The sequence below is a fragment of the Lycium ferocissimum genome, chromosome 9 (assembly GCF_029784015.1).
Source record: "Lycium ferocissimum isolate CSIRO_LF1 chromosome 9, AGI_CSIRO_Lferr_CH_V1, whole genome shotgun sequence".
Classification (NCBI taxonomy): domain Eukaryota; kingdom Viridiplantae; phylum Streptophyta; class Magnoliopsida; order Solanales; family Solanaceae; genus Lycium; species Lycium ferocissimum.
The window spans coordinates 42243614-42268961 of record NC_081350.1 but is presented as its reverse complement, the minus strand read 5'-3'; the positions used below and the strand labels follow the sequence as shown (position 1 = coordinate 42268961).

Here is a 25348-nt window from a genome sequence, read left to right as displayed (position 1 = left end):
AAATGGCATAAGAATCTCTGTGCATCTTTCTTTCTGGCTGTATGATGTGTACACCAAACTAAAACAATTAATTTTTTCCATTTTAATTTATTATTACTTTTTCCACTTTGGGACATCAAATGTTTGTACTTTTGTTCTCTCTCTTCTCTCTGCATTAATTTAAACAACACTTATCTGGGGATATTTCAAAATGTTTAAAACTATCTTATTTTTATACAACTTTTAAAGTTCTAGAATTTAACTTTTTTTAAGCTGTTCAAGTTTTCACTTTGTGAGATGTTTGCATAATATAAATTAAATTATATTGTAAATTTTGTGTCGAGTTAAATAACCTCGTATAAAATGAAATAAAAAAGTGTAGACCTTTTAACTTTTTGAGAAATTAAATTAAAGCTAGTTAAATACTATTAAATGATGTGATATTGTTTATATTAAACTAACTTATCACTTCTTATCATAATTTATTACTAGAATTATTATTATATTAATATTATGTTGAATTTTGTGAGGTATAGTTGATTACTATTTTGTTGATTTTTTATTCATGTCCAGAGACAACGTCAGGATTTGAAATTTTGGGTTCGAGATTTTGATTCTTAATGTTATGTGTTCTAAATTAATAATTAGTACACAATCAACAAATTGTTTATAGCATTTAATTAAGAATTGATAAATACTTAATACTCCCTCCGTCCCAATTTATATGAAAGTTGATCAATTTGGGGAGTCAAACATTCATTTCTTTGACTATGATTTTCTTAAACTCTTTTCATATATTATGAATTATTAATTATACAGACTTACAGTAACTATTATATAGATATGTAAATTTTATTACAAAATACTAAAAATCATCTATATTTAAAATTGAGTTAAAAAAATTATTTAACTCCCCAAACTGATCAATCTTCGTATAAATTGGGATGGATGGAGTTTTTTAATATAAAATGGAGAAAGTAATTGTTGTTTGAAGGACTAAATCAGAAAGAACAGCCAATAAAAAAAGGAGATGCTACTCTATCCGTTTATAAATAAATGATGTTTTAGATTTTTCATTTTATTTCAAAATAAATGGTATTTTAGAATTTCAAAAAGAAATTAATCTTATTCTTATAAAATTATCCTTATTTTCATAATCAAAAAATTATTAAATTTCTTAGGCATTTAATTAGGATAAATTAATAAAAATACTCTAAATTTTCTAGAAATGTTCACTTTTTTTAATAGGTGTGAACCACATGTTAATGGCATCACCAATTTTCAAAATCTTTAACCATTTTTATAAGTTTTGTCTTTACTCTTAAAGTACACTATCATCTTTCAATGCTACTCCATTTCTTCTTTAATAGGTCCCACTTAGTCCACTAAAAAACAAAGTAAAACAAAGTTAAATTTGCTTAGCTGTCATAATCAACGTTGTACACTCCGCTGTAACTCTAGTATTAGCTCCTTATCATCACAGTTCATAGCCGCCCTTTACTGTTCACTGTCCATATCACGCGCTTGTGCATGTTTTACCCGACATTATTCTTAAACAGCAATAATTTACTTCTTCCATCTACGTACGTGAGATCGACGCTCTATACTATGGAGTGGGTTTTAGATATGTAAGATATGATTTATGTTCCAAATGGATGAGGCCGTTCGTTAATTGGACTGATTTACCCAAAAAAGCCAACATATTTAAGTGACATAATTTAAATTCAATATTACCCCCTCCGATAAAAAAGAGTATTCACCTAATCACACACCGCTTAAGAAAATATTATTCCTTTCGTCTCACATTATTTGGCCACTACTTTTACATGCTTCTTAAGAAATCATAATATCTTACCCCTATCTCTCTCCAATAAATATATTCTAATCAATATTGACTATTTTTAAGAATATTTAATATTAAGGATAAGACGGAAAAGATTTAATTAATTTTATCTTGATTTTGTAAATGAATAAGTAATTTGGGACATATATTTTTAGGAAGATCGCCAAGTAATATGGGACGGAGGGAGTAACTTTTAGACAAAAATAAGTAATTTGACTAAATTGTATCCAATTAAACATGTATTGAATTTTATCACATAACACTTAATAGGAAAAAATATGAAAAATAAGACTAATTCTTGGAAAAAGGGTAAAAAATATCCCTCTACTTCTGGAAAGGGGTTTAAAATATCTTTCATTACAAATTTGGGTCAAAAATACCCCTCACGTCATTAAAGTTTTCATATATACTCCTGTCTTAACGGAAATCCCCAGCATAACCCAATTTCATTTTTAAATCCACTCCATTTAAATCCAAACCCATATGAGTTACCCACTCATGTGCTTGGTGGGTCCAGATATAGGAATCGGGAATAAGTTGGTCGTATATGGGTTTTTTATGTAGTTGGGTCGGTTTTAAATGGAGCGAGTTTAAAAAAAATTAGATTATTTTGGAGATTTCTGTTAAAACAGGGGTATATATGAAATCTTTAATGACGTGAGGGATATTTTTTACCCAAATTTATAATGGAGGATATTTTTAGCCCTTTTCCCAAAATAGAGGGATGTTTTTTTTACCCTTTTCCCTAAATTGTTTCTTGATTTAATAAGTGGACAATCTTTTGACCCAAGAAAAAAAGGTTAAGTGGACACTATTTTTTATCCGGATGGAGTATCATGTTCATCAAAGTGAGAAGGAGTAACTTGTAAGTATGCACCCTATAATTGAATTGAACTGGTGCAAGTATTACAGGCTTATACTCCTAAATTCAAGGTTAGACAGGTACTATGAAAATTTTCAGAAATGGAATGGATCAAATATAACAAAGATGGTGCATCTAGGGGTAATCCTGGGAGAAGCTCTTGGGGTTTCTATGTTAGAAATAACACTAGAAACATTATTCATGCTCGGGCAGAGGAGATGGAGGGGGCATATTTTACAAATACACAAGCAGAAGTAATGACCATACTTAGGTTTTAAGATTCATTAAGCACACTCAGAGGGATCAGGTACTCAATGAAACTGACTCATTACTTCTAGTTAAGGTGATTCATAAAATATCGGAAGTGTCTTGGCAAATAGTGAATGAAATGAAGGAGTTTTGGGAAATTATGGCCACTAGGAGTATAACTGTGAATCAAATTCTGAGAGAAGGAAATACAATGACAGATTATTTGACAAATTTTGCTCTAGATAAAAATAGCATTCTAGTTACCTCATTTCAGCAGCTTGAAAGGGAAGGAAGGAGATTACTCAACAATGATAAGTTACAATTGCCATATATGAGAAGGAGAATTTACAAATGAAGGAACTAGATGTAATGAAGTGGAGTGACCACAATTCCTATGTTCAAATCCTTTAGGAGGAGAACATTGAGATTAATTTGACTAACTGTTTATTTCTTTTTTGCAGATACTAAAGGACAGCAAAAAACATACAGGAAGCCAAATATAATACAACAACGGAAGCTTCAACGAAAAGGAAAAGAAACTCAAAATTGGTTCATGAAATGACATACCCATGGCAAAATATTTTGCTATGAGATAATTGTTTGATGGTATTAGTTCCATTAGGTGCTCATTCCATTGAACAAAATTCTGTTGCGGAAAGAAGTATGTCGAGAATGGGCAATATCAAAATGTTACAAAAGACATCACAAAGAATTTTCACACAAGGCAAAAGACATCAACTAAGACACAAGCAAATCGGCAAATTGACACATACATCGACAACAAAGAGCAGATTCAGCAAAATAAAGGCACAACAACTCTATATGGAATGGATTCATATGCAGAAACATCAATTTCACAATATCCACAAAAAGAAATCAAGTCGCGCAAAGGGTACCATACCTCAACATACATCCAGCTTCCAGGAGGGACAAAAAGGAATTAATATCTTCAGATGCAAATTCTGACCTCAAAGATCATGGATTAACGACAAATTGAAGATCTAAACTTGGTTCTTGGTGCTCAATTTGAAAATTAATTGGTTGAGACTAGGGTTTCTTTTTCTCTATTTTACTTTACCTTTACTTTCCGCTCTGAACTGCTATTTGGTTTTGTTTGTTTTGCTTAATTAATGAATAAGAGCCCACGTGGCCGTGTTTTTTTTTTTAATTTTTAAATATGGAAACAAATGTAAATTTGTATCTTAGATATGTTATACAAATTTTGTACATATAAAAATTTAAATTTAAATGGATTTTAAATATAATATGTTATTTGTTAGATTTTTTTTTTTTTTTTTAAAAGTATCACATAAATTAGAAGGTAATAATACTTTAGGTGTATCAATAAGATACATGATATTTTCAAAATCAATGCTTAATTCATACTTTTTCCATTCTATTTTTATGTTGTCAGCATTTGATCAAGAACATAATTGAGCACATAACTTATTATGAACTTAAAATGTCATGACATTATTTTGACTATAAATTACATTAATGGTGTAAATGTAATATTTAAATTTAAATTATTTTTAAATCTGGAATGAAGTATTCTATTTAGAATATATTAATAAAGATCACATAAAATGAAATTAATCAAGGACAAAACAAAACAAAAAAAAAAAAAAAAAGGTCAAATGCTTGGATAGCCGTATATATACCTTTTTCAATTAGAAATGTCCTAGAAATACTTTTATAAAGATGATATAACATGAAGTGACTTTAACCCTCCTATACGTTTTCAAAGGAAATCCAACTCTTTTTATCATTAAATAAATGAATTCTTGCAAAAAAAAAAATGTTTATAATATGTCATGACAAATTATATAATAAGTTAAACCGTTTTTAGCAAATAATTATAATAATCACACATTGAAGCTCGAAGGTCAACTGTATTCTACGGATCCTTAATACGTGGGTGCTTAAAGCATTCCCAGTGGGATCGCTAGAACCCTTACTTCTAACTCTGGTTTTTTAAGGATTTTTCTCTTGTTTGAATAAACTCTTTAAAGTCAATTTTCCTAATTTCTCTTAATAAATTAGGTGGCTACTCTAAAAAATTCAAAAATCCAAATAGAGTCCACAACCTCTTAGTAGATTTTATGCCTTGCGTAAAAGTGAATCGTAACACACACAACCCCATATATAGAAATAAAATAAAAACCATAACTTTTTAAACACACTTTATGAAACGATTAAGTAATAATTAGATGGATAATCGAGTTTAAGACACTTACACGAAGAAGATTCTTCAAAGTACACTGGAATCAATTGTTGCTTGGCCGTGAAATGATTCGCCGTGAGAGATTGGGTCGGAGAGAGAGAAACGATTTTAGGATTTAGGGTTTTAAATTGACCCTTTTATTAATTTATCATCCTTTTTTTTGTACCACGCGAATTTAATATTTACACGAGGGAAATAATAAATGGAAGTCTATTCCACATCAACGACGCTTATATCCACGCGCCTGAGTCCTAATACAAAATGAAAAAAAAAAGTGCTTAATTGGTACAAATCCGTAGTCGTTTTGGTGTTCAATTGAAAAAGAGTCTTAGTTGAGGTGTCTAAATGGAATCTGCGAACAAGTTTAGGTGGTTGTTGATGTTAATGAATAAGAGCCCATGTGATTGTGTTTTTTTAAAAAAATACAAGTAGTACATTTCTATATTTAGAAATAATTTAATTTAAAACTTCACCTTTTACCCTTAATGAAATAATTGACAACTACTAATACGCATAACTTGTTTTATACCACAATTTTTAAAAGTCTTATCTTAAATTTCATGTCTAGTTAAACTATATCACATGAATTAGGGTGGAAGGAGTATCAAATTAAATTGAAACATATAAATGAAAATGAAAAATATATTGAATAAGTTATTTTCAGCTTTTTTGAATGTTTGGCTGGCCACACAAAACATTTTTGTCTAACTAGGGGTAATTTGGTAAGAAAGAAAGATGACAAATAGAAGACAAGTAGTACATTAGGTTGTTTATTAATGTGGCACCACGCGGAAGAATCTAATTCTAGGCAGACACGTGGCGGGTTTTAGGCAACCTTAAACCGGTGGTTTTTGGCAGCTTTTGGACACAAAACGACAGTAAGGAAAAAGACAAAAAAAGATCAATGGCAGGCCAATCCAAATGTCCCATCTCTTGTCAGTTTTTCCAAATTTTTAAAGTAGTACTAGTGGTATTATTCCTCATGTTTAAATTGTTTATCTTGCTTTTCTTTTTATTCCGTTTAAAAAAAGAAGTATCTCTCTTTTTTTTGGCAAGATTAAAGAATAGTTTAGTATATTTTATATATCTTTAATTTAAGATCATAAGATTCAAAAGTTTTTTTTACTTTCTTAAAGTCATATCAAATCAGAGCCAGACAAACAAAATGAAACGGATGAGTATTAGTATATTTTTTCATCTTTCTAACTTGTTTATTAATCTTTCCGTCTCAATTAATGTGATATAGTTTGATTAGACACGAAGTTTAAGAAAGAAATGAAGACTTTTGAAACTTGTGTTCTAAAACAAGCCATAAATATTTGCCTGTAAATCATTCCATTAAGGGTAAACGGGAGAAGTTTTAAGTTAAATTATTTCTAAATACAAAAATATATTATTCTTTTTGGGACAGACTAAAAAAGAAAATGTATCACATAAATTGGCAGATGAAGTACTATTAAACCATCTGAAATTGTTGAATTAGGCTCCCCTATATTTTCTATACTCTTTGTTTCCCAAGTTCTTATTATGATTTGTGACACATATTTCCTGTTTAGCATTAATGAGCTAGACTTAATTTTTCACTAAAGAAAGCTTCTAACCATGGTTAAAATCATCTATCTAACCATGGTTAAAATCATCTATCTGTGCACGTCCCCTGATATAATTTAATGCAAAAAATTTCGTTGATAATTTTTTTGGGACATCTATTTAATGAATGAGTTTTAAATTTCTCTTCTAAATTAAGAACCATTTAGACCAAGATTTAAAAATTGTCTTTGAGCAAATTGAAATAATAATGAGAATACATAGACTTAAGGTCTAAAACTTGCACACATATTTAAAGGACTACTTTGAATTTATCCTCAAACATAAGGGACTATTTTAACAAGGCTGTATTATGTAGCTCCTTCCCTCGATATAATGGGCTGTATTATGTAGCCCAGGCCCTGCGTAGACCAGCCCATCCATGAACAAACTTGGAGTCCAATTATGACGGCCCACTTATCTGAGAATCATTAGCAAATGACGCGTGGTGTCCTTAAAAATGTCCGGTCTTGAATTTTTGTCCCTGCTTAACAAAATCTTCAAAAAATGACCTTAACTTAAAAAATTCGATGCAAAGAACTTTTTGTCGCCCATCATACATAAGTTCTAGCTTTTGCCTGTAAGACAGAACTTGTGGTCAATTGAGCAGGTTTATTGTCGTGAGATATCCTGAACTTCTACCTTATAGGCAAAATTAATTTATGTGCACTATTTATGCCCGATGAGCAATAAAGGCAAAATTAATTTATGTGCACTATTTATGCCCGATGAGCAATAAAAGCTTTACGTAGCTATTATCTAAAACAGATGCTACTTTTTATAAGTTTTATTAAGCAGGGCCATACTCTTATGAAAGCCATTTGTGAACTTAACCCCTCAAAGAGGGACATTTGCTTAAATTAGCCGATATAATGGGCTGTATTCTGTAGCCAAGGCCCATCCATGAACAAATTTGAAGTCCAATTATTACAGCCCACCTATCTGCGAATCATAGTTGAAGCCCATCTCCAATCCGAAAATGGGTCGGTCTTTTGGGGTGATCTTTAAATTTTGCCCCTCATATTTGTAATCTTTAAATTTTTCCTTGGCTAAAAACCAATGTGTTTTGGTGTTCGAACTCCCACTCAATATAAAAATTTTAAAAAAATTCGCAAGCGAGTTTGAATTTCGCTTATCATAATTTTACTTATGTTTAACCAAAAGTTTGCCGAATGCGTACTTTGTTTGAGGTATATATATATATATATATATATATATATATATTTAAATTTTTTTATTTTTACTTTCAAGGTAAACTTTTAGTTATGCCTTAACTAAAAGCGTGCCCTATAAGACATAACTAAAAGTATGTCCATAAGGCGAACTTTTCCAGGAATAACTAAAGTTATGCCGACCCGACATAACTATAAGTTCCGCCTTATAAGACAAAATTTATGCCTTAAGGAAAAGTTCCATAAGGCCTTGCCCCATAAGGCATACTTTTAAGGCATTAAAATGCCTTAACTAAAAGTATCTTCCAAAATCTACACGCGTCATCAATCGATTTGGCATACAAACGACTTTAGATAAATCGTGTCGACGTACCTCCAAACCGACGCATACAAACCCCGTCGGCAAGGCAACTAAAAGTTTGCAACTTACTCAACGCATCCGAACAAAGTCTATGTCTTAAGGAAAAGTTATGCGCGTAACGCACAACATACACAACGGGAGAATATATCTACGTCTTAAGAAGAAGTTATGTCTTATGGGGCATACTTTTTAGAATTATGCGCTTAACAATAATCAAATCGAGTCATAATCGAACGAAGTACATATCCAAAAATACCAAAATGTTTATTTATTATAATATTTTTCTCAAGAAAACAAATCGTGTATGTGGGCATCACACCACATACCGGCATACATAAACATACCGCTGATAAGGAATAACCATAACAAGGCCAAATACCCATGGTATCGCAACATAACATACGCGCAAATAACTTTGGTTATTACAAACCCTTAACCAAAGCGAACTATTATTTCCAAACTAAGACAATAGCCGAATATCAATGAACACGCGATCTTCAAACCTTGCCTTGTGATTTTTTTTTTTAAATTTATCTTTCAAAAGCCGGGGTTCGAACCCGTAAGAAAAACATACTCATCATACACCATACCATTACGAGCATATTTCGTAGCGAACTCTTTTAAAAGCTCGGGGTTCGAAGACATAAAGGCCAATATTTCATCATATCAACATACGCGAAAGGGCAAAAATTAAAGACCGTGATATGTTAAGGGGGCTTTACATACCTCAAATTTAAAGACCACAATTATGAGGGGTTAAAAAATTTAAAGACCACCTCAACAACAACAACAACAAGCCAACCTAGCAACATTAAAAAATGAAATCCGGTCATTTGAACTTTAGTCCTATTTCAAGCCAACATGCTTTATCAATTACTATACCAACAATATTTTCTAAGCATCATCAACAATATTTTTCCCGAACCCGAGAACACAACTATAACATATATCATGTGCCTTAACAATGCTATTCTCATCAATATACAAATTACATAAGTTCTTTTTCAAAGGACAAAAATTAAGGAAAACAACACAAATACTCGTTTCCATAAAATGCAACACAACATATATTTATTGATGATTCTCATTCATTCTCTACAATGATCATAACATATTTATATCAACACAACACAACACACACACACAGTATCGTAGACACTACATTCACAACCTCCACTCCAACATGCCATATTTCATGATTTTCATCCAGTAGTTGACAACATGCATACAACCTTTATAACACATATCATGATCAAATCTTACCTTTCTTCTTCAACTCCCCAAATATCATGGATCGGGGGGCTAAGAACAACACTTCCAGAGTGTCGTTGAAGGACTAAAGCGATTTTCCAAGGGTTTGGCCGACTCAAGTTCAACCATCTTAATGATGGTATCACGGAAGATTGAGGATTATCTCATTAAAGCATTAAAACAGCTGGTGGACACCACCCTAATTCTTAGCGCAGGGCCAAAAATTGCATGATTTACCAATCCAATTATATCACTTATGGATTTCATAGAAGGTTGAATTCATGAACAAATTGTTTTTGAAGAAACGAAAGAAGTCCTCTGTGATACTATCATAATATATAAGAGACAGAGTAAATACTATGTTGCTATAATAATTTTATGGTCATCTCGGGTCAATAATTTTTGGGGCATAAAAATAAAGGGGTATGAGCGATAGCACGTATGCCGGTCCGGCATAACTTTGTTTTCGGCCGGTATAAACATTCTTTCCGAAAATTAAAGCGGGAAAACATCATGACTAATTGTGAAGGGCAAAAATAAAGACAAAGAATCAAACTAATTACGCTAAAATTTAGGAAGACCACCCTAAAAGTTAAGGGCAATCCACGCAAAATATTTTCTCAACTTTAGTCCACGCTTATCATTATATTTTCGCATTCATAATATTTTGCAAATTATATCATGTGCCGCTCGCTACGTGCCAAAGGACTTAAGGAAAACAAACACAAATACTCCTTGCAAAAACTATTTACCCGAGTATGATATCATGATCACGGTCGAGAGGACTAATCTATTTATAAGGACTAGTATTTGTCTCGCATACGTTATATACCCTAATCGTAGCATGGTTTTGAAGAGATTGCCTCGTTGACCGGGCATGATATCTCTCATGACACCTTTATAAGGTTGATTTTATTAAAATATAATCCTCCGACATAACTTACAGTAAAATATATATAAGACAGTGGTATGATAGAGGATTTTTTTTGACAAATAGTGCGTTATTTTTAATAAATGAACATAATCATTCATAATATCGTCTCAGCCTAAATTAATTATATTTATATAGCCAAAAGGTAATGATCATGAAGGATTAAGAAAATGATCAAACATCTTAAATACTTATATTTATATCTTATTTTTAATTAGATCATCATAATTCGTACTATATTTTATTTTAAAAGACAAGGGAAATTTCCTTTTGGGAGTAGCGCACTAACTTGGGCGTGTTGTAGAATGGATTCGCCAACTACTATTACCGCGTAGTGGAACATGACTCTTCCTCAAGCCTAAACCCCATCTTTTACCCTATAATAATAATCCAAAATATTATTCCATTTTTCAAATAAAAAAGAAGAAACATTCAATCGAAGAGTAATTGACAACCGATCATTCAATCAAGATGAGTTTCCTATTCGGCAAAAGAAAAACACCTGCAGGTTCTTTTTTCTATTAAAAATTATCAATCTAATTGATTTTTTTTTTTTACAAATATTTCGTGATGTGTTTTGGTGATCTGTGTGAATTGACACGTGATCTATTCGTCGTCCAGTAGCTTTGATTCAAACTCTGTATTTGGATATGTACAAATGATTAATTTAGAATCCAGTAACTTAAAAACATTATAATCTAGAACTTATAAGTTTCAATTCTAGGCTTTGCTTTTGTTGCGATAGTCAAATTTATAAGATTGAGTTTAAAACCGTTGGCTTGTAATTTTGTAGAATCTCTATTTGATGTGGAATTAGGTATTATCTGGTTTTGATGCTTTTGTTTAGTGAGTTTAGGGAAAGCAAAATGGTGCATAAGTTCGTAGGCGGATCGAGGATTTGAAGTTTATGAGTTCCTATAACAGATTGGGTTTACGCTTCAAACATTTATAGATATTTAGTGTATTTCTTTTTATGCATACATGGTATGGTCAAAAGTTATGGGGTTTTGTGAACTTGTAAGTCGTAATAGGAGAACTGAACCAAGAATTCTCTTTCTTCATCAGCAATGGAATCACTGATCGCGACTTAGGATTCTATTTTATCATCAATCCAATCCTTGTTCACGTTTTTTCTTTTTCTTATCAATGAATAGATCTCTTTACTTGTATGACTTAGATGTCTCGAGGGTGTAATACTCTTTGTAGTACTGGTCCTTAGATATCGTATTAACAATCGAAATATGGTCGAAAGAAAAAATCTCTCTACATCAGTCACTGCATAAGTGGACTTAGGATGATAAAAAAATTCACTTAGAGTGTTTAAATTTTAAATTTTGCTAGAGTGATGGCAAAAGTTTGGCTTTGGCCACCTTAATGTCCTGTCTTTTTAAGGTTTGGCATTCTTAAGATGGCATTTTAGGAAAAGCTTATTGTGCTGCAAATGATTCCTGGTTATGCATATTCCAGTGTCTTGATTGTATAACGGTCGAAATTTTCTATTTTGCTGATTGTGAGCAGGTCTTTGGGATTACTCAAGTAAAATGTTGAAAATTTTTTTTCCTGTTAAAAGTTTGAGTGGATATCATGTGCGTTGTCCCATATATCTTATATTAAATTGAAAACGACATATACTACACTTGATCTTTAGCCGAAAGGCCAAGAAAGCTCAAAAGTTGAAAGCTCTTGTTTATACTTTCTGCTGCTAAACCTTAACCACTCAAATAGAAATTTTTTGTTGGTCTTGGTCGTGTTATCAAAAGCGAAAAGCGGCAAAAAGCTCTATGGTCAGCTGGGGCTTTAAGCGCAAAGCGCAAATAAAGCGTGGGCTTTAATGAAAAAAGGCGCAATGGTGCAAAAATACAAATCTATATATGTTCAGTCCAAGACTAATAATAATAAGCATGAATAACAAATATATGGACAAAGGAATTGTAAAAACATTACGATAAAGTGAAATATGAATTATCTAGTGTCACCCCTTCAAGAGAGGCTCATTGGCAAGGAAAATTATGTCTTTGAGCCTTGATGATGACACTCAAGCGCACATAAAGCAAGGCGAAGCGCTCAACATGTTTTTGAGCCTCGCTTCAGGGCTTAAGCGTGCCTTTGACAACATTGGTCTTGGTCTTATTCAAATACACATGGTAGACTAAGTTGACATCCATAAAGAAAATGAAGACTAACTTGGTTCAGATAAGTGCAGTGTTTTTCTATTGCATGTTCTCTCTGTGTTGTGCATGTGTTAGTGCATGTGCTACTTTTCTTTTGTGAAGTCACCTCCTACTAGTGAAATGCCATCATAAGTTAAGCAACGTTATGATTATGTGTCTGGTTTACCTACTTATTTATCAGAACAAGCTTCACATTTTGCGTTCCTTGAGTGATTTCAGATCCCAAATCATATCTCTACAAATATTTTGTCTTTCCCAGTCCTTTCTTGTCTGAACTTATTGTTATTATGCCTCACATGTTTTGTGCAAGTCACAATAAATCTCAGTCTTGTTTTCTTTTGGGACTTGGGGTTATGGAGGAATTTTACCAGAATTTTACTTGCAAAATCTTTTGATGCTGGAAAAGTTGCCAGGGCATTTCTATCTCTTAGACTTTATCTCTTATAATTACTGCTCAAAACCTTTAATACACTGGGAGATGGAATATTCATTGTTGTTGGAAAAATTACCATTAAATCAATCTATTTTGGATAGCTTTGAAAACTTTTAATTCTTTTTTTGAAATTTTAATTTATCTATACACCTCTACTAAAGTTTTTAAAAGTCTTTGCACATGGTAGTGATACTATTGCAATGTGGGATCCTCATTGTTTATTTACTTATCTATTTTATTGTTAAATTTAAGATGGCTCTTTTTCTTCTATGGAGAACTAGTTTTACAAATGCCCGAGAATACAGCTTTTCTAGGTAAATCAAGCTGCTAGAGCTTTACTTGCTACTTCTCAGTTCTCAGTTTACAGATTTTTTTACTTGCTAACTTCCCCCTTTATTGTTTCTTACTTAAGCGGTGCATGGTACTGCTATATGACATGCCCTTGGAATTTGAGGGATGTGATTGTTGTTAGCCCTTTCTGAAACATTCCTTTGCATTATGTTTTTAATGTTTTATTTTCATTTGCAGAGCTCCTGCGTGAAAACAAGCGTATGCTTGATAAATCTATCCGAGAAATAGAAAGGGAGAGACAGGGGTTACAAACACAAGAGAAGAAACTAATTGCAGAGATAAAGAAAAGTGCAAAGCAAGGACAGATGGTAGGTCTTCTCTCTGGATGTTAGTCCCACTTAGTAAATCATTTTTGTTTGCCTCTCCCTTTTCAAATCAATGTCACACATGCTGAATTTTTTAGAAGGTAGATTATTCTATGATGGAGGAGCCTATCCTGCAATTTTGTTATAAGTATTTTATCCTAGTTGCTTGAACTATTATTAAACATTAGCTGTAAATAACGAAGTGCAGAAGAAGGCCTATCCTGTAGTTAATCAAACATTGCACAGAGACGAACCCAAAAAAAAAAAAAAAAAAACCCAGCTCTTATGTTTTTAGTTAATGCTTACTTTGGGTCAATTAGGTGAACAGCAAATCTATTATTTTAGTAAAATGTATAATCATACACAAATGATTAATGTATGCAGTTAGTGCAACTGCATAGAGTCCTGGAAAAAGGCACATGTCACTTCTGTTTCTTTGAGTTCAGTAATGTATTATTCTATAGATAGTGCAAGAATATAGGATTAACAACAATACTTAAACCCATTTGTAATTTGAAGTTCTTTGATGCTAGGGTGCTGTGAAGGTGATGGCAAAGGATCTTATCAGGACAAGGCATCAGATTGAAAAATTTTACAAGCTTAAGTCCCAACTTCAAGGTGTCTCCCTCAGAATTCAGGTAGTTATGGACATCATTATCATTAACATTATTGTTGGTCTTGTTGCTGCTGTCGCTATTGCTATTGCTACTGTTTGCCTTTTGAAAAGTGTTATATTTATTAAGAATACAACCTCTGTTATATGTGGGACGGTGGTTCATAAAGCTTAATATTTGCTAATCAGTACCCTTGAGTAAATTCTGCAATCTTAACAGTAAGTTCCCATCACCAGCTCATGAAAAAGTCAGAAAGCTTCTCCATTGGTTCATTTGTATGAAGCTAGATTAAATCTGCACCATTGCCTCTCTGGTGAGGAACATTGAGACAAAATTTGTGCATAGTAATTCTACAGACTGGAAGTTGGTAAACCAATCCTTATGCATGCCCAGATACAGGTTTTCTGTCTAAACTGAAATAATTAAAGGTGGCTCCCCCACACCCCACCTCACCCGGCAACCCAACAGAAAGAAAGAAAAGCTAGAAAGAAGTAGAAGAATAAAAAAAATATCTATCTTGGGGGAGGAAGCAAAGAGGTTTCTTTGTGCTGCAAGGGAACTGCAAAGATGTCCTGATAATGATCTCTTCTATTGTCTAGGCACATGCAAATTGGTCGACAGAAATATTTATGCTGTGTGAATGATTGATTAAGAGTTCCTAAGTATCAATTGTTTTCTAACTCTTTCTTTTCTTCCCCAAATATGTTACCATTGATATCAGACTTTGAAATCAACACAAGCAATGGGTGAAGCAATGAAAGGTGTTACAAAGGCAATGGGACAGATGAACAGGCAGATGAACTTGCCAGCATTGCAGAAAATAATGCAAGAATTTGAGATGCAAAATGAAAAGATGGAAATGGTGAGCGAGGTGATGGGAGATGCCATTGATGACGCTTTGGAAGGGGATGAGGAAGAAGAAGAAACAGAAGAGTTGGTGAGCCAGGTCCTTGATGAGATTGGTATTAACATCAATAATGAGGTATTTTACCACTCTTCCTTTACACCTATTTGGATGTATATGATGTGTTTGTAATGCTATATTTACTCATGGTCCTTTAATTAATGGCAGCTTGTCAATGCTCCTTCTTCTGCGGTGGCTGCTCCAGCAGCGAAAAACAAGGTTGCACAAGCTGAGGCAACTGATAATGACGACGGAGGGATAGACAGTGATCTGCAAGCAAGGTTAGACAATTTGAGGAAAATGTAAATTGTTCGTAGAATGAATTGGGAACTTTATACAGTCTTGTAACATTTGTGAAAATATTGGAATTCATGATCAGGCATTGTCTGTCACTGTAACACATAGCATGCGCTATGCTTTCTGATTATTCTTGAATCTATTTGTATTATATTATACATAGTTAACACGTACGATTGAAAAAGGTTCCTGGCAGATCTATTATGTGGTTTGAAGTTGATTGAAGTTTGAGTCTGGTTTGAACCATGTCGTGTGCAATGACATTATCTTCTAAAGCTGTTATTTTCATTACCTTGAAAAATGGAACACTACTTTTCTAGGTAGAAACAGCATAACTCTAGCTTGTTAATGATGGTGAAATAAACGATTGGCCTGGGTTATGCTTTAACGAAGTTAACGGGCATAAGTAATATGGTAAAACACAGCTATAAATGACAAAAGAACCCAACCATGGATGAACATGAGTATGCACTAAAGGTGTGGCCTAGTGGTTAATGGAATGGGTCGAGAACCATGAGATCTTAGGTTTGAAATTCATTTGAATAAAAAATACTAGGTGAGGTGATTTTTTTCCATTTGTCCAAGCTTTGGTGGACAGAGTTATCCAGTACTTGTCTTTGGTGGGAGGTAGCAAATATCTTGTGGAATGAGCTGAGATTTGTGCAATTTGGCTCGAACATCATTGTTACCAAAAAAACACAACCGTAGAAGAGTTTATAAAGTGAGAGTTAAGTTACTTGGATAATTGGGAATTAGCAATTTTATGGAATTTGTGCAACATCAGAGCCTGTGTGGAACTCGGAGATTAGAGGATAGTCTTTTTTTTTTTTTTTCTTCACTGGACGAATGCAAATTTAGAATTGTTGGGATTGATAAAGTTCCTATGCAATCCTTATTTACAACGTCTCTGGCAGAAGCGGAAACTAATGAAATCTAATATAATCGTGAAATTCACATATATCGACCGTACAAGAAAGGACACACTTCATTATTCAAAGTCTAATCGTCAGTATGATATACTGTAATCTCTGAATAACTATTCTAGAAATCCTTAACATGGCTTCAGACAAAAAGAAAGAGGAGTGGAACCTGGGGAAATTATAAGTAGGCTTACTAACAAGTCCCTAAGATTTATGTATGAATGTACAACACCGGGCAAGTAATCATTCTTAACACTTTTCACATCCTATATCCCAAGCATTTCCTTCTATCACCTTTATCTATTACCACATCCATTGGGATCTACTCATCAACAAACGTCTTCATGCAAAACCAGTCTTTCATATCAACAAAAACTCTCAGAAGTCAGAACCACCAAAAAAAGTAAAATGGAAAAGAAAATAAACTAAACTGAGCTGCCTTGAACCATCAATCCATCTCGAGAATCCTCCTCTTGCCTTGTGAAACTATTCCTGTAAATCACCGGCTGCTCCACCGGAGAACGACACAACGGGCAATCCATATGAGAATAAAGCCACATATCAATACAAGAAGCATGAAAAGAGTGTTTGCATATTGGAAGTTGCTTCACTTCTTCCCCTTCTTCAAAAACTGATAAACACACAGCACATTCATAATCACTATTCTTCTCATCATGATTTGCTCCAACTTCAACTCCTAATTATTTCTTGTACCTGAAACTGGACACTATGTTCACATTAGCATTATCGTGAGAAATATGACGTGAACTTTGTTCAAGAGATTGATCCCTGTGGTTATTATTGTTGCACCATCGAGTGCTGATGAAATTGTAGAGGCCAAGCAGGAAAACTGCTGTTCCTACAATGATAAGAGCGCAATACAAACTGGGTAAGTTTGATTGTTTTGGAGGAGAAGATGGAGGAGTATAAGGCATAGGAGCTTCTTCCATATAGCTGATTAGTTGAAGCTTTTTGTTTGAGAATCAAATAATAGGGGATTGATTTGATTCACTAGCTAGTGCTATATATAACTAATTAGGACACTGATATATTAATATTATGGATTTACTTATATACAATGACAGTATAAAGTGTATTTTTTTTTTTGTATTATCTGTGGATTTTAACATGTTCTATCATGCAATCCGTCTTACTATAATTTATAGGCTTACTAGTCCCCACTCTGTATGGACGGTTAGTTGTAGTTATTTTTCAAGTGATCAAATAGTGTACAATTAATCAATATGGATTTAAGCTACATACATTAATAGCGTAATTTTTGTTAATACTTACTGAATTTAACTTGTGATAGCAGGTTATGTACCATTTTTACACCATTAATACATAGAACTTAAACTCTTATATTCGTTATGGCCGTAGTTCGGTTCTATCCGTGTGATTGTTTTATCTTTTATATGGGAAAAATTGTGAATTACTATTAATTATAAAGCCGTGGAATCAAAGGAGTATAAGAAGGAATATGCAGGCTGGTTGAATAAATAAACAGGCTGGTGGAAAGATGAAGAAGATAACGAAAATGGACAATTAAATTATTTCTGAAAATTGACATCTAAGCTTATTATCTCTTACCTTGCTTTCTTCCACAGAAGCAGTCAAAGAAATTTGCTGTCACTTTTCAGGCAAAGTTCATTTTATAGCTCCTATTTTGTCATTTTTAACCGGAAGTTTGATTGATAATTTGATTTTAACTTTGTGAAGCTTATCTTTCGGTAGGTTTTTAATTTATAATAGAATAGTTCTTTTCCTCCCTCTTGATTTAATGTACTCCCTTCCTATTTTACCTGACCTCATTTGTGGGACTACAGTGGATATGCTATTGTTGTATTTTACTCTATCTATCCATTTTTAGTTTTTTTTTTTTTGTGGACTTTCAATATCGTTCTCAATTTAACCTTTGGCCACGGAAGTATAGTTCAATGATCATTATGCAATTAATAGTATCACAATTCAAATTTAAGTGGCTGTCTGACTAGTATTGAGTCAGTTGAGTTTCCTCCCTTTCTTATAAGATAAATTTAAAAGGAATAAAAACCTATTTTTAGCTATAGTCTACTAGCATATCAAATTGGGTCATATACTGCTCTTAAATGCTACTAGGAGTAGTAATTATGTAAACATAAGTAAACTTGCGAATATGAAGAAATAAGTTCTCACTTGTGGACAAAAAATATTTCTCTGTTACTCTTACTTCTTGTTAATTGCTTGGCATTACTATCGAACTTTTCGCACTCAAAAAAGGAAATCAACTTTTCAATGCAAAACACAACCCAATGTCAACCTTCCACAAATATTTTTCACTCATCAAGCAGCGTCCACTGAAAAACACGGCTAAAAGAAATCAACTGATACAACATTTTCCAATAAACATTTTTGAGTGAGAACCTTTTTCTTAAATATCAAATCTTGGTTCTGCTTCTGATTGCCAATCACTTCTTTTGCGAGCCTTTGCCACTCACCTACCATCGCGCAAACCCCTATTACCAGCCATCGCCGCATAGTTATTACCACGCAACTATCATCACCAACCGCAACCAGTTGACCACCTTCAATCAGCAATACACAGTTATTTGCACCAGCCACTACCGTCAACCACCACTAGTCACTGTTGCACAATTATCACCATCAGCCACCTCCACCAAATCACCAACCACCACATCTCATGACATGTAAATGAAGATTTAAAAAAAAAATGTTATGAATATAATATTTAATATTATTTTATGTAATATTTATATTTATTGATCTTTAAATGAAGATGAATTATGCACATTTAAAATTGAGTAAACAAATACTCCGCTTTAAATATCCCGTGTTTAAATTTAGAGATAATATTTTAATAATAGGACGTGTATTCACATTTAATTTTTTTTTAAAAGGCTTCAAATTTCCTTTAACTTAAAATTTAGGATTCTCACATGCTTCCAAACCCTAAGCAAACCAACTAGAGGAGGTTTGGAGTCCTCAAATTTGATACACTACATGTGTTTTTTCTTAGCTCACATGAACATAAAATTATGACAACCTTCCAATAAGATAACCTTATCCACCAAATGGCTAATAAGACCTAGCCACGTAGGACAAAGAAAAATATGCCAACTCCCAAGATCAAGTTTCCACCTCTCATTAAAAATCCTCTCTTTATCAACTCAATCTAAGTGAACCTTTTCTTCTCTCAAAATCACATCATATATTACCTATACCATACTCTTTACATTTTAGAGGAGAGAAATTTAAAAAATTCAATTCTTCAGAGCAAAAGGCAAAAGAATGGCTACTTCTTCAATGGTTTCAATGGCAATGCCACTAACTTACACAAGCCAAAAGAAGCAACCAATTGTTGAAGCTTTCTTTAAGCCATTGCCAATTAGGCCCTCAAAACAAATTGTAACTTCAAAACAAGTTGCTAAGTTTGTAGTCAAGGCTTCACTTAAGGACAAGGCAGTAGCAGGATTGTCAGCAGGTGTACTCACAGCATCAATGGTTGTACCTGATGTAGCACAAGCTGCTGATGGTGTGTCACCATCACTCAAGAACTTCTTGCTTAGCATTGTGTCAGGTGGGGTTGTGCTTGCTGCAATTATTGGTGCAATTATTGGTGTCTCCAACTTTGATCCTGTTAAGAGGGGTTAATTTTATGCCTTCCTTTTAATTGTATCTATATATGATATTGTTTGATTTTCCAGTATTGTTTTGTGTATGTTTACATGACAATTAATTCCTTCGCTTTTTTTTTTCGGTGTATTCATCTAGTATTCGAAATAGCAAAGGCTTGTGATAACGCTCTTGCTGAATTAGGCTAGTAAGATCGTGCGAAAGAATTAATTATGCGGCTAATTTAGATTTACAATGTGTAGGGCTCACTAAAAGATGCACTTTATACTATCGAGTTAAGACATGTACATAGTTGAAGGTGGAGAATCTAGTCCATCTTACCATACTTTTGGTAGTATTTTCTTAGTTGTAATTTTGCATAGATATATAAGAGGATCCAAGTGAACATACGTAAAATTTGAATGCTAAAGCAACAATATTTTATTGTTTGTGTGATTTATAGTCTACTCCCAATGATATTTGCCAAAAGATAATTGCTCAATCTCGAATACTTTTTTTTTCTTCCAAACATCAATATGACTGATTTTCGAAGATCTCACAAGGTTTGGTGCCAAAATGTAAAGATGTTTTGTAATCAGATGATATTCTATAAATTTTCAACTTATTTCAAGTGTCATTTGCAACACAAAATTTACTAACAAATTTCTTTCAACAGACCAATCGTGCAAGGACTAAATCCAGATACTGAGCAACTCATTTCCAACTAATGGACTAAATCAAAAAAGCCAAAATTAAAGTAAAAATTAAGGGAAGATTCAACCATTAATAGAACCATCTTCGTAGGTGCATTAGAAAAAATGTCAATATAAAATAACGGATTCTCTAGACATGTTTTTACTGTACGCAAAGATGAATAAGAAAAAAAAGAGTAGGACTCAACTTAAACTAAGATGTAATATTCAGAGCTTTTTCACCTCGAGACAAGTGACCGCATATAGACCAACAACAAGAAAAAATATCGGCAGCAAAGTAGCAAGATAAACACAGGCAATGATCGTATATAGACCACAAGTTCCAAAGTTCGTAGAGAGGTTGTTTCCGATAGACCCTCAACAAAACGACGCATAACCAAAACAGACTAGAAAGAAAGAAAAAATATCGGCAGCAAAGTAGCAAGATAACCACAGGCAATGATCGATAGACCACAAGTTCCAAAGTTCGTAGAGGAGAAATTTCGATAGGCCCGCAGCACAACAACGCATAACCAAAATAGACTAGAAAGAAAGAAAAAATATCGGCAGCAAAGTAGCAAGATAAACACAGGCAATGATCGCATATAGACCACAAGTTCCAAAGTTCATTAAATTTTGTGCCCAATCTAACACTATTAAAAAAAGATGCAACATGAGGTTTGCTGTCTGCATAACTGGGACCTAGACTGGAATATCAGTTGGCACCAATGCTGGCGTCGTGATGTAATCTCCTTCCTCCTTGGGAGGATGGATTGTGACAAGATCTAGAAGAGGAGTTGTTGGACCTTGCTTTCCTTTTGGATCCCAATCAAGCATGATCTTTGCCTTGATGCCAAGTGCTCCCTGTACAACGCAAAAGAAAAAATGAAATATCACGAGATAACAATGATAATAAGAAGAATAAAAGAAAACAAGCCCAGAAAGCTTTACAGCCAGTTTGGCTAAACTTCCAAATTCTGCTTATTTTAAAAGTGCTTTTCGAAAAGTAGTTTTGTAGAGCATTTTGTGTTTGGTTAATCAACTTGAAAATCACTTTTGCCAATATTAGAATAGTACGTAAGTGAAAGAAAAGTGAAATTATCAGGGACCACATAAATACTGATTTGACAATAACACCCGCGTAGAGTATGTATGGTTTCATCACATTAATATCTACCAAGGTTCAGAGTTATATTTTAATCCGAGGTTATTATGCTACTTAAAGCCCATAATGCCGTTAACATTCAAAAACTCAAGCTCGAAGTCACTCAAAGAATAATCACCAATGATGTTCTCAATGCAAAGCTCAGGCACCAATGTTCTCAGTTTCAGCACCTTTGTCTATCCTCTTGACAATACTGGCAAACATTGGGGTCCAAATCAAGCACTTGCTGAAGTGATAAGATCATTAGTCATAAAGTGATACATTGCCTCTTTGTGCATACTGATTTCTAAATCAAACTCGTCTAATCAGGGTATAGCAGTTAGCTAAAAGATTAGTGTCATGAGTGTCACCTTTCCAGGTCCAAATTCATAGCTCTTCTTTAGCCCTTTTGTTAGGAGAGTTTTTATTGTGGTCTCCCATTGAACTGGTGAAGTCACCTGCAGAAGTCAAGCATGACAAATCAACAGTTCCCAGAAGATTGTGTCCAACCATCTTTAATCAACTTAATCCTGTGTACTGTCTGTTTCTTACCTGGCTAGCTAATATTTTCTTAATTGTGTCTGGATCTGCATGTGGTTGCGCATCAACATCAGATATTACTGGTATTCTGGGAGTTCTGATCTCTGTTGCACCCAAAGCAGCTTCTAATCTTGAGACAGCTGGATTCATAAAACTTAAGTGGAATGCTCCAGCAACAGCTAGACATACCTGGAACAATTAAATCCAATGTTAAGATGCAAACACCATCAGCAGTCGGCAGCAAGGTCTATATTAACATTTAGAGAGAATAAGGAAATACCGTCATTCGTTCTTTGAACGACTTTGCTTTTGCTTCCATTGCTTCAACTCCTTTAACACCTCCAGAGACTGCACAATTTCACTATAAAAAGATAGTGCAACAACAACACTGGAAAATGCTTAGCCAGGTGCGATATTCCAAGGAGTATGGAGTTTATTCTGGCTACAAAGCTTTTGGAGAAACTTACAGGGCATAAGAAATTTGCAATCTGAACTTTGTTGGCTTCATCAACTTCCTCATTAGCTGCATCACACAGTTTCTGAACCTTCTCGGAATCCAGTCCAATTACACTAACCATTGCACTTTTGCAGCATCAGCAGCGTCATGGACAGAATAGATATTGTCAGAGTTCATTGCAAGGCCATCCTCAAAACTGGCAAAGGCAATCAGATTAGTGGGTCAATAATGAAATCCAAGTACTTGCATCTTAAAGTGTGGGAAGGATAAGAAAGTACATCTAGACATAAGCTACTCCCAAAGCATAATGTTATGTAGGGTAGCAACCTGAAAGCTCCTGCAAATGCCAGAGCAGTGTATTCGCCCAAGCTCAGAGCACATGCGATGTCAACAGAATCAATTATTTGCTGACCCCCCTCACGAGCACGGAGTATCTCTACCGCAGCTAAGCTAGTGACATAGATAGCTGTTTGGGAACAAGTAAATAATGAGCAAGTCAAAATTGATAGTATAATTTATATCCTATTGTCATCACAAACATCATCTATAAAACTTCCTCTGTCAACTGAAAGCAAAAATGTCCATGCATTGCAGAACCTTCTGCTTTTCCTTTTGTATGTGGTTTAATGGGATCAATGTGTTGTAGTTATTAATAAGTCATTCTACATAACCTTAATACCAAATAAGAGGTGTGATTCAAAAACAAGAAAATATGATGAAACAAATACCTGGCTTAGAAGTTAGAACAGTGGAGTCTAACTTCTCTTTTGGACCTTTAATACATATATCCAAAAGGTCAAACTCAGCAGCGTCAATTACAGTGATCGTGCTACTATGAAAAAAATAATATTCTAGACGTGTCCAATTGGGTGATAATTTTGAGTTCTTTTTCTTTGTAGGATTATATTGTCTCCCTATTGCATTTGGTCAATTGAAAGCACTTCCATTTTCTTAGGACATGTCCAAGACTTGATGTTTTGCAAAGAGAGCAGCAAAAATTGGCCATGTAAAATCAATCACATAAAAACTTATATCAAATTCAATACTATGTCAAATCTGTGCTAATATGGAAAAATTATTACTTTGGCCTGGAGATTACATCTGAGTCAGCACATACATATGTTCTACGGCCTTATTATTTTACCATTTTAACCGTCTTTCTCTAAAGGAGTAACTGGGCTCCTTTCTTTCATTTTAATAATCAGATGCTCAAATCAATCATGTGTTGAAAAAGAAAAGGAAACAAATTACATTATTCACGGTTAAAATATTTCGAATAGCGGTCCCAAATTCAAGTTGATTCTATTTCAGCTCTTCTTCAGAGAAAGACAATTAAACAATTCACAATCATCATCCTTGCGGAGTTGGATCATCCATATAATATACAAAAGGAACTCCAGAGAATTTGAAAACAAGTAGGGTCCTGTCCTTAAGATTCAGATAAAAGAAGAGTTCTAAACCTTTATGGCGTTACCTCCGTACAAGTGCTGCATACAAGTTCCTGTACATATTTTTTTTATGACCATTCGATTAGTTTCAAAATAAAATTTAATTTACAGATGCCTGTTGTAATTAAAGAAAAAAGTTACAACGAAGGAGTGCAGGACTTTGTGCTTGGTGCAAAACTTCATGAGAGATACAATTGAACCCACAATACAGGGAACTTAAATCATCAAAGTATTAGCATCAAAACTCCACAAGACGATCTCTCATACCCCCTACTGACGTGTTTTAATGCCGTGCAGGCTTAGGCCCAAAGCAGACAATGTCACTAGCAGGCCAGGATACCGATGGTATCAGAGCCACTCCTGCGTCAGCCTTGTTGATGTGCGCCAAAATTCAATTGAGTTTAGGCAAATCCTATATAGGCAGTTGAGGTGCTAGAGAACCCCACATCGGCAAAACACGGGAGGATGTTGGTTATCTAGAAGCAAATCCTATGGCGCGTGGGGCAAACCACGAGGATGTTGAGGGGAACATAAAAGGGAAACAAAGATGCATATGTGACATGAAGTGGGTTAAGAATCATAAGGTCTCAGGTGCAAAAACACTAGAAGAATCCCTTGGTCGGCAAAACACGGGAGGGATGTTTGGGATCTAAGATACCCTGTGAATTGGTGGAGGTGCGCACAAGCTAACCCGGACACCACAGTCACAAAAAAAAAAAAAATCAACAAAGATAGTGACTGCTAGATCTCGTCAAGCAAAACAATTTATAGGAAATCGAACATTAGCGAGGAGAGCGGGAGAAAATAACATACAAATCAGGAACCAGTAGGTGCCTTAGGAGTGGGATTTTGCTACCCTCCTCTTTGTTTTAGTCAACTAGTACAACCTATTTTGCTTTGGTAACACTAAGGTTATTTATGTCAGACTTTTTCTAAGGGCACCTTTGCCTTGTTGTTAGGTGGTCAAGACAATTCACAACAAGAAGGAGCTTTCATTGGTT

The 25348-nt window shown here is 33.9% G+C and overlaps 2 protein-coding genes and 1 pseudogene across 2 annotated transcripts; 2 read left to right on the top strand and 1 right to left on the bottom strand.

The window, feature by feature from the left end:
* The first annotated feature begins 10877 nt into the window (after nt 1-10877).
* Nucleotides 10878-15759, top strand: LOC132030901 (vacuolar protein sorting-associated protein 2 homolog 1-like). The gene is made up of 5 exons (XM_059420693.1): nt 10878-10967; nt 13592-13722; nt 14253-14357; nt 15055-15315; nt 15406-15759. The coding sequence occupies exons 1-5, from the start codon at nt 10931-10933 to the stop codon at nt 15541-15543; spliced, it is 672 nt and encodes a 223-aa protein (XP_059276676.1). The 5' UTR covers nt 10878-10930; the 3' UTR covers nt 15544-15759.
* A 3878-nt stretch (nt 15760-19637) lies between these two features.
* Nucleotides 19638-20172, top strand: LOC132030900 (uncharacterized). The gene has a single exon (XM_059420692.1). The coding sequence runs from the start codon at nt 19743-19745 to the stop codon at nt 20103-20105; it is 363 nt and encodes a 120-aa protein (XP_059276675.1). The 5' UTR covers nt 19638-19742; the 3' UTR covers nt 20106-20172.
* Nucleotides 20173-21856: 1684 nt separating this feature from the next.
* Nucleotides 21857-23411, bottom strand: LOC132031930 (uncharacterized; annotated as a pseudogene).
* Between the last annotated feature and the right edge of the window lie 1937 nt (nt 23412-25348).

What these genes read in the sequence shown, in the direction of transcription:
- LOC132030901 (XM_059420693.1), top strand. Translation starts at nt 10,931, where the DNA reads ATGAGTTTCCTATTCGGCAAAAGAAAAACACCTGCAG. An exon ending in CAAAAGAAAAACACCTGCAG is followed by an intron (nt 10,968 to 13,591) that starts GTTCTTTTTTCT and finishes TTTCATTTGCAG; the next exon opens with AGCTCCTGCGTGAAAACAAG. An exon ending in GTGCAAAGCAAGGACAGATG is followed by an intron (nt 13,723 to 14,252) that starts GTAGGTCTTCTC and finishes CTTTGATGCTAG; the next exon opens with GGTGCTGTGAAGGTGATGGC.
- LOC132030900 (XM_059420692.1), top strand. Translation starts at nt 19,743, where the DNA reads ATGGCTACTTCTTCAATGGTTTCAATGGCAATGCCACTAACTTACACA.